Below are 10,383 nucleotides of genomic sequence, written 5' to 3'. Positions count from 1 at the left end.
CTAACATAAATACTACCAAGCAAGCATCTGTTCCTACCACTTAATTAGTTTTGGTATTGAAAAAGGAAAGCATTATGTTTTAACATGCAGAGTTCTGGAAATCATATAATTATTAGAAACATTTACTGGCCAATGCAACAGCATACTTACACTTTAAAGCTATATAAAGCACAATCTTACATCTTGCAATTTTGCTATATATTCCATTTCTAGAACACTATGAACGATATTGGTTGGTAAACTGCTATTAAAACAAATAAATTATAAAGAAGCTGTTTCCTTAGCAGACCATAACATCACTGAAGTTTCTTACAAAAGAAGGATGAAAACCCAAAGCCTGAATTGTGTTGATACAACTATGAATCTTCATTACCTGGAGCTGTTTCTTAACACGTTCATTTTTCTGTGTTTCTGTTACCCGTTCTTCCTCACTCCTGTGATTCATGACACCATCAGAAGACAGTTCTGCACTGGCTTCAGCATTGTTCTCATCATGTTCATCGTGTTCATTCTCTGTTGGAGGAATAACTGGTGGGGGTGGGGGTGGAGGAGGAGCAGACATTACAGATTTCAGTTCTTCTTTGGTCTTTTCCAAGTCCTCTTGGGCTGCAAAAGCCTAAATACAGTAAACAGTACTTAGCATCTTTTTAAATGATTTATCAAGAGTCAGAAAAATAAAAATCTGAGATGTTCTCAGACACATGAAACTGCTGACATGACTAGCTTACACACTGAAAATTGTCAGAGACACAGAGTAAAAACCAGATATGGCTCAAAATAAGCTGTACTAGTGTCCAGCAACTTCCAGCAGTACACAAAAGAGTGAAGGCATAGGGCAATCATACCGACTGTTTTCCAACTTTCCTAGCCTCCTTTTAGGGAGGCCAATTTAAGGCTCAAAGATTTCCTAGATCAAAGGTGATGAGAATTCAAATTTCATACTTAACCAGAACTTACGAAAATTTGTTCAAACCCTTTTTGAACCCATGCACAGTAACTATTCACACTCCATAGCTAATTACAGATTTTATGAAGAAATACAATTTTGCTTTAAATTTTTACCCAGCTGCACTTCACGTGCCTTTGTTAACCGTTTTGGTTCAGCTTTCCATCAAATCTCTTGATTTTATACACCTTCCTCCTGAGGTGTTTTCCTCTCTGAACACAAAGTTCCAATCTACTGCACCATCACACAAAAGGAAGCAATTTCTAATCTTTGACCATACCTTTGTGATGAGAATGTCCCCCCCTCCATGACTATGTAATATCAAGAAATGAGTTAAACAGAAGCATAGGCTGGTTTCAGTAGTCTGGAGGACAAAAACCTTTAAGAAAGACTTTTCTGAAGCCTAACGGAAAGAGAGAGATTTGACCCCATGGACTTCTAGTGAGATTTCCGCACTCATTTCCCTCAGCCTCTTTGAAGTTCTGACTTCACACAGCATGGGCTCATTACTTTGTGCTGCCATTCTGAAGCTTCCTCTTCTTTCTTTTTCTTGGCCTCCTCTAGAAGTGCAATCTTGGCTGTGAATTCAGCAATTTCTGCTGCCTGAAACAAACAAAAGAACAAAGAAGTTTTAATTTGGTATCAGTCTGGCTTTGCAGTGGAAGAAAGCAGAGACTTTGCTATGATCCAGCTTGAAAAGTTAGTTACCATCGACCACCTCTCTGTGAAAAATAGAAATTTTAAGCATACATGACAGAGGGAATGAATCAGAGTACTCTTGCCTAACAGAAATAAAAAAAATCTTCTGCATTTCCAAAGCTGCCTGGGAAACAGCTAGCTGTCATTACAAACTAGTCATTACATTTCAGGCTGTTTCAGTCTAATACAATTTTGATGGTCCCACCATTAAGATTATGATTCTGGATCATAATCTCAGTACTATTAAGCCAAATTTTGCCATCAAAATTATGTGCCAAGTTTACAGAAGATCAAAAACTCATTTACAGTTGAGAAATCATCTCTTCTATTTTCATGCCTTTCTCAATTATTATGCACAAATCTTGAATTAGAAGTAGTCTAACACAATGTAAAAAGATACTGCAAATACTGGCAACAGAAGAGGTAAAGTAACAAAAATACCCCAACAAAGCCCAGTGTCACCAATTCCCCACCACCATCAAGCTTCAGAACAAACCTGCCTCAGAGAGCAGGCTTCCCGGTGGGCTGCAGAAGGAAGCTACGCTTGTTCTCAACTGGATAAGCCTGAGACTATTAGAAAGAGAATGTAATGAGTGTTGTCAGTCTGAAGGATGGTGGTTGTCTTTTAATCTCCTACAGACACATAGTTCTATTTATGCCTTGCAAAGTAGAGGCAAATCTAACGCAGTTTTCTAAAACAGTTCCCACAACACTCTGTAAAGTATTTCAAGTATTTTTGTGTTTCAATGTACTTCTTCATTTGAAGAAAAAGGAAAAAGGCTAAATTTTCAACTGTATTTTCCAATTTTAACCCTATTTTGAGGTAAAAAATAAAGTTTCTTACTAGCTGCTCCTGGTTCTTCATTTGATCAGCTGCCTGCTTGGCTAGAGCAGCTTTGGCTACTTCAGCTGCTCGACGCTCTTTTTCCAGGCGTTCTGCTTCCTCTTTTGCACGCTTCCGTTCTTGATCCAGTTCTAGAGCTCTCCGAGTCTGCTCCTCTAGCTCTGCCAAGAGGAAAGTTTTCAGACAAGGTATCACTACCTAGCTCTTCCTCATATGTATCACAGATACCAGCAGCAATATGCCCAAAATAAAGTAACATAGAACACCAACCAAGAATAACAAGACCACCTCAAGCTAAGAAAAGCTGTTTGAGTATGCTACCCAGAGCTCTGTTCCATGTCTGGTTTCCCTCCCACTTTAAGATATTCTTTGGATATACTTCATTTCACCTGACATTTCTGACAGCCTTGTGTTTCAGAAAAGTGTCACCTCACTCATAAAACTATACACCCAAATACATGTACATATACATGCACATACTCCTACCATAAGGATATTTCATGTACCTTAAATCACACTCTTAAAGAAAGCAAAAAAAAAAAAATCTTCTTACTGAAATGCCTGACAGATTCCTTAATCACAGCTGAAAATTTAGGCATATGCCTCCAATAAAATGACTTAATATCCACTGAAAGGGTCAGAAAAATTCTTTGTATGTGAGAGGAGGAAAATTTTAAATCAAGGGAGAGATAATAGCTGTTCAGCTGCCTGCATAGCAAAATATTGAAATCTAAAGGGCAGAACCCTAGTGAAACAGGAAGAAGTAATAGTCTAGGAGTAATGCAAGGTTAGGTTTACACAGACAAAATTTTACTCCTCCCCTGATGAGAAAAACTAGATGACTATGAAAAAAGTCTTTCTAAAGCTCTTCACTGGTTCTAATGATAAAATTTCTGCCATGATCTTGGCTAGGCACAGCTCTCAGACTCCTTCAAGAGAAAACCTAAACAACTACTCATTTTTTTCAACAATCCATTTGCCTTCACCACAAGCTTTAATACTATAAAAGCACCTCCCCAGATATGCTGACACACGCTTCATCTTTGTACTTTTAGTTTTAAGTAGTAATGCAACCTTTATTCTTCAGCTGGTTTCCCAGGCCTACTACTATTCCTTCAGTTATAAAATTAAATGAACAGCACCACGAGTATGTGAGGTTCTACAAATGCAGTACCTAGAAATTAAATTAAACAAAACTATTTAAAAACACTACTCAAACAAATCTTCCTATGAAGTTGGAGGACACAAAACTAACACAGACCACTTATAAAAAGACTTTTCCATGTGTGCATAGAAAGCTAAAAAGTCCAGCAACACATAACATTTCGTACTGCACTAGAAATTAGGTGACATTGCTCACAAAGTTGTGAGAAAATGTGTATTGTTAAACCTCCAGAATTACTCCGACACTGTTTTGTCCTGGGCCAAATAGCTCGTCTTAAACAATGCCACAGCATTGTTAGTGTGTTACCTGTCTGGATGTGTCCAACCTGTTCTGCATTGAAAGACAGAAAAATGCACAGGTAGAGCTGAAGAGCAGTGCCATGCATATGTAATTTATTTGCATAGAGTTAATCAGTGATTCTCTTTATGATGCTTGAAGCCAAGAGTTAGGAAAAGAAAGGAGAGACAAAACTTTTATGAATGTGAACCAAACCTGAAGTAGGGAAAAAAAAAATAGAACCCGGAGAGGAGGGGCAGGGAAGTCATGGAGGCAGAGACTCTACAGGGTGATTAAACACAAAGAACTGTGAGTGCTGAAACTACATGTTTTGTCACTCATGTCTGACAAATTCTCAAATCTTACAAGGGAACAGGAACAAAGGAAGGAACAAGGAATTTCCAAATTAAAAGCTAAATTCAACAAAATCCTAGAGAAAGTACTTTGAATCTTTCCCTCTAATTTCCCAGCTCCCTTCAACTTCAATTGTTCAGCATTTTAAGCATTTCATAATTCTGAGTTGAACTGTGTATGCATTTTCTTTTTACTAAATCAAAACTTTTGCTACATTAAAAATTGGTTTTATATTAAAAACATACAGACAAAAGTATGCACACCATCATTTAAACACTGAAAAAAAATATCTCTCATATCAAATAAAACACTACTAAATTCTTGCCACTATTAGTAAAACAAACTTACCCCCCACCCAAAGTAACAAAACACAGACATACAAAAAGAACTGTGGAACTGAACTTCCCAGCTAAACTAAACACTGTCACTAGATTTAAGAAATCTATGACCTCACCTTTCTGAGCTTTCATTGTTTGCTCCTCAATTTGTCTCAAGCGCTCCATTAATTCCTCCTTTTCACGCTCTATTCTTTCCTTTTCCTTTTCTGCTATCTCCCTTTTTTTCTTCTCATTTTCTAATTGTGCTCTGAAAAAAAATAGTGAAAAGTTTTTTTTTAAATCTCCAACATATTAAATTATATTGTTTGGATGCAGGTAGCAAATTTTTCAGTCTACTCAGCTACCAGGAAAGGATAATTTTAAATGCTTATAATCCTGTTTCTGCTTCAAAATACTGTAGAGAAGAATAATTTATGAACAGAAGTGATAATCAACTTTGGTTGTGGTTCAGCCAGGTATATCCACAATTATATCTGTATTTTAGGCATGATATTTCATCTGGGCTAAAATGGCAACAGGATTTTTTAAAGTTAAAGGTAAACCAGGACATGCTTCACTGAATTTGCTTTAAGCGTTCACCTATAGAGTATAAAATTCCCTAAGAATCAAGCAACAGAGAGGTAAGACTTGCATAAAAAATATAACAGGGAACAACAGTACTGTGTTGAAAGCTCAAAAAACATACGTTTATATATTAAGACAGGGGAGCCATGCCAATTCACAAACCTGCTTACACAGTGCAGAAAGAAAAGCAGTTCTCTCTTTTCTAGAATTCCAAGATACACGATATCATATGACTTCTTAAAAAGCTAGAATTTTTTTATGTTTCATGGCAGTTTGTTAATTACCTTTCCAATTGTTTCTGATGTTTCTCTTCTCTAGCTTGGGCCTTCATCTGTTGCACTTCAATTGTATCAGGTTTCCTCCGCCTCATGTACAATTCATGATTTCCCATACACAGTGCCAAAATTCGCTTGTTAATTCTCAGACGGGGTGCATAAAAAACAAAATCCTAGGAAAAAAGTAATTCCAGCATATCTATTAACCTAAAACAATACACTTAGGATTCAAAGCATTACTGCATGCTTGCATTGGTTAAATGAAAACTCACAAGTATTTTCATATTTTGAGCAGCTGAACACCATAATCTATATATCTAGTCACTGTCAAAGACTTGTAAAATAAATTCAAAACTGCACCTGGAATACTCCAGAAATTATCTTGCTTATATATTTTTTTTTTAATGAGACTATTCTCTACTCTATTCTGAAGTTACTTGACCTAAAAAGTCTCATGAAATGTCCTGTTGTAATAAAAAAAATGAAAAATAAAAACAGAGGAGGAAAGAGGTCAAGAATTTAGCGTCTTATGCTGTCTTTCCAACACATCACAAAGTATTGGTTGACCTAAAACCCTACAACAATTTGGGAGTATCAAAGAGAATGAAAAGAGAGAAAACAAATATACCATATTTCAAAATGAACATTTTGTTTTGATTACTGTCTATTATATCAGTAAAAGTAATAAATGTCACCAATATTTACTCATGCCTTAATGCCAGAGCAAGTCCCTGCAGGCTTAAATCTCTTCATATAGCAAGTGATACTATTGTACACACTACTTACAGGGGCCTTTTTGTCAATCGGCTTTATGACAAATTTTTTGTCATTAAAAGAGATGTTTCTTATTTCACTCCAAGGAAAACCAATCTTGGGTGTCAGCCTTCAAAGAGAGAAAGTTCTCATTAAAAGCAGCAAGGATGTGCACTTTGTATATATATGAATTCAGTAAGGCTTATGTCTGTACCGTTCTCACTATTACACTTAGCTACATATAGAATATTACATTTACAACATGTTTTAATGTAAACATTAACAACATTTTAAGCATATTTTGGTAGATTTTTCTTTTTACAAATATTCCATCAAATTAATTACATTTTTATAAATTAAATGGCATTGTAAAAATAGGAATTTTGATTTGTGACTACTATTACCTAGATGCTAAACATCACGACAATGTACTCATTCCTTATAGGGCATTGGCAACTGTATTTTCACTTCAAAGAGTAACTATTTAAATGTGAGAAATTGACATTTCAAATACTGAAATTAAAGTAACTTTCAGCCATACTGTACTTCTGTTTAGCTCAGATTTGCGTTCTTATGTTTTCAGAATTCAAGTTAAATTTCAAGTTAAGTTTCCTTGTGTCTTAAGCAAAATACATTAAATTCAGAAATTGTTACAATGTTAATGTATCAACTGCATAACAGTAAATATTTTTCTGTCAGCACAGAAGTTTCTTCAGTTCATAGTATCTTAATTATAAATAGCAGATAATATTTAAGTAATTGATTGCTTATTATCAGAAGACAGGAAATACCAAAAAATTGCATCATAGCTCAATCTGATCCAATAATTTTGAATATTTCCTGATTTCAGGAGTTATATTGCCATCTAATGGCAATTAAGGCTTACAGAATTTTGTTAGAGAGTATATACATCTAAAGTTCACTGCTCCCATTCTGTAATTTGACATATCATGTGTAACTTCAAACAACTGTGAATGGTCTGTTGACATCAGATACTACTAACAAGTGCTTGGAAAGAAAGAAAAGAGCAACTCAATTCTGTTTTCAAATTCTTCATATTTCCTACATTTCTGCTCTTCCCTCTTCAAGTAGAAGAGATTATTTGATCTCTTTATCAGGACACATGAATGAGCTATTTTCTTCGATGTCTAAAAGGTTTCACTTTTAAACATCTATGTTTATCATGCTCCAACATCTATAATCCTTGTCATAACTCTTACAAATGTTTCTCATTAAATAAATTGCTCAGCTTTAAAATGTCCTTTTCATCCTGACCCAAGGGAATGTTTTGACTGAAAGGTACAGGAAGAAACCACATAAAGATAGCCTAGCGGTAGTAATCCATATAAAGCAATGTAAATTTAAACTTCATAGAACTGCTCTCCCTTTCCCTTCTTTTGCATCCCCAATCTTTAAAATTCAAGCTTTCCAGCAGTTAACTTCTCTCTCTCTTTTTCTATCTCTTACATAGATTAGAAGGAGAACCTGTTTTGCCAGATCTTACTGAACACACAGTAAGGTGGAGGTTGTACAATCTCAGATAGCAACTCCTAGGACAGAACTGCAAAATGAGTATTTCCCACTTACTTATCATCGTGCTCATAAATATTCAGACCCAAAGCATCAACTCCTAGCCACAATTCAGTTCCTTTTTTATTCTTTATTTCAAAATAGTTGACTCCATACATTTCCAAGTCTTGTGCTATCTTAAGGTATTCCATCATAGAATCTTCCCTGATGAAGAAGAAAAATTGGTATAGTTTAGACAACAAATCATAAGTACATTGTAAGAATAAGGGAACTACAGAATAAACATCTAGGGTAAAACTAATTATTAATTAAATCTCTTTCTAAAATAGTTTGACTCGGATATTTTTAAGAGCTCTACACTCTAATATCCATTAGATATTAGAGTCCAATCATTGCACTTTGTCTTTTTGCCCCATGAGCTAAGCAAATACTGAATTTATTTTCAAGGCAGGCAACTGTGGACAAAGGTAATTGACAGCCTTACCAGAATCATGTAGGTAAACCAACAACCTAGCTGGAAACTCAACTCTCATGGAAGTCTTTCATAACTACCTACCTTGGTCAAAATATAAGAAAGCCACTTTCCAAACAAATACCTCCCAAAATACATCCTAATAATAATGAAAGGTATCATGAACATTTTTTATGTAATTACCTTAACATTCCCCTGTGCTCTTCATGCCAGTTCTGTATTCTTTCTTCCCACTGTTCTTTTGTCAGTTTGTGCTGTTCTAACACGCTGTGAATAGAAATTGTTGCTCTTAAATGACACTGACAACAAACTTAACCTCTTTTGTTGCACAGCAAAACATATGCTTTAACTGAATAAAAGATGACTTAAAAGATGACTTCCTATACACTGCCTATAGTTTCAGCACAGAAGCAGTAGCTTTGTATTTCAACAAACACCCTTCTAATTTGTATTTCCAAATTCCCACACTAACAGAGTAAAAGTCACCTCTTTTTTCTTGGTATGCTATAGTCTTTGTAATATAAAAGTCACACCATTGCATACCTCAGCTAAGTCATATAATGTAATGTTTATGACAGCTGAAAACACACATCTATAGGATCCTCTGGCAACAATGCTGCAAATTATCTCTAGGTGTGCAAAGACACTCAAGCTTTCATTCTGCTCTCATTTGAGAGAAAAGGTGAGACGTTACAACAAGTTAGGAGACAACATTGTTGAGGGCTTTTTTGTGATTTTGGGTTTATTTTTCCTTTATGAATAAAATCAATAGGGAAGCAGCTTCAGAAAGCTACTTAATGCTTAAACTATAAGAGGCTGCAATGATGGAATTATATTTTGGCCTACTAGAACTTTCAGTGTAGTACTGCACTAAGAAATCAAATGCATATGATAACTTTATTACGCTTTCATCCCATGCACCCAGCATTTCAGGCATTTCTGGAGAAGCTGTTTAAAAGAACAATTAAAAGATCATTCTGAGCATTTGTCTACTGAAAAGAACACCTTAAGTATATGAACTTGCAATATATTTTATTTGCGGTACACTTACTTTCAGGAAATTATTTTCATGTTTTTGCACACTTAAATGACAACTAAAGAAAAGGAGTGAGTATCAAATTAATTTTAGTTACTTCTGTATTGGAGTATTTTGATTTTAATTTAGCAGAAGCAGGCCTCCATTAACATTAAATTATTTCAGAGTACTTTGGAAATGTGTAAAATTAAATCTGTGCAGATGTTTATGGACAGAACAGAAAATCCATCTCAAGAAACATGTGGCTGTGATGTTTCTTCACTGAAGTCTAAATTAGGATCTCTAAATTTTACTAGCAAAAAGAGGAACTTTAAGAAAACCACCATTAAACGCATATATTGCTTAATATTTTATTTATAAAATATGTGCTATAGTTAAGTTTATGTGCAGCATTTGGTGCAAAATCCATCTCACTCACCGCTGGGGGAGAAGCCTGTCATTGGCTAGGTAGCCCAGTTTATGGATCTCCTTACTGTAATCTCCATACTTGGATTGGACAGCATAAGAAGCCAGAAGAACTGCAGTTTCTGGTGGGCAATATATTTCATCATTTAAGATCGACTCTTTGACTTGCAGAAAGAAAAGTCTCTGAGTTATTTCCTGAATTAATTCTTCAGATACATCCTCTGGAAAAAACTTGGCCCTGAACTTAAACTGCAAAGGATTTTCTTTCCGTACATCTTGCTGTGTTACCTGAGGGAGAGGAATAAAGAGAAAAATAAAAAGAGCACTAAATGGTAAATTAAATGAGATTTAAGAGTACTTAATTCTTTAGGTCCTCTACACTGAAAGCCAGAGCTTCCAGACAAGCCCACAATGGAACTCACTGAAAGGTTCACATGGCACAAACAAGTTTGTTTATTTGAATGAACCAGATAATTTTGAAATACTACTTAAAGGATGATTAAAAGATTTATTTTTTATTGTCTTGTGTAAATTTTTTATTTATCACTATTAAGACCTGGAAACAAAGAAGCTGCAAGACATTAAAAAGACCAAAACTATATCAAACGATGATTTGCAGGACGTAATAAATTAGGGTCTAACAATGGTTCTTTATCAAAAACTACAGCACATTTCTTCAATGTGAGTATGAAGTTGATTCTTTTAGAAGTCTATGAACTATTGAAA

At 35.1% G+C, this 10,383-nt stretch overlaps 1 protein-coding gene across 1 annotated transcript in view; it reads right to left on the bottom strand.

Annotated features, from left to right (window-relative positions):
• The window catches only part of RDX (radixin), a 45,851-nt gene that overhangs the window by 10,940 nt on the left and 24,528 nt on the right, over window positions 1-10,383 (bottom strand). Inside the window, exons 5-13 of the mRNA XM_021525702.3 lie at window positions 9,671-9,945; window positions 8,400-8,483; window positions 7,802-7,948; window positions 6,248-6,344; window positions 5,471-5,634; window positions 4,739-4,869; window positions 2,490-2,650; window positions 1,457-1,549; window positions 374-616 (exon numbers count right to left, since the gene is read on the bottom strand). Coding sequence (XP_021381377.1) covers window positions 374-616; window positions 1,457-1,549; window positions 2,490-2,650; window positions 4,739-4,869; window positions 5,471-5,634; window positions 6,248-6,344; window positions 7,802-7,948; window positions 8,400-8,483; window positions 9,671-9,945 — 1,395 coding nt within the window. The remainder of the gene's footprint in view (window positions 1-373; window positions 617-1,456; window positions 1,550-2,489; window positions 2,651-4,738; window positions 4,870-5,470; window positions 5,635-6,247; window positions 6,345-7,801; window positions 7,949-8,399; window positions 8,484-9,670; window positions 9,946-10,383) is intronic.

Source organism: Lonchura striata, chromosome 2 (genome assembly GCF_046129695.1).
Source record: "Lonchura striata isolate bLonStr1 chromosome 2, bLonStr1.mat, whole genome shotgun sequence".
In the NCBI taxonomy this organism is placed as follows: domain Eukaryota; kingdom Metazoa; phylum Chordata; class Aves; order Passeriformes; family Estrildidae; genus Lonchura; species Lonchura striata.
Note: the sequence above shows the minus strand (reverse complement) of the source record. Positions and strands in the feature narration are given on the sequence as shown.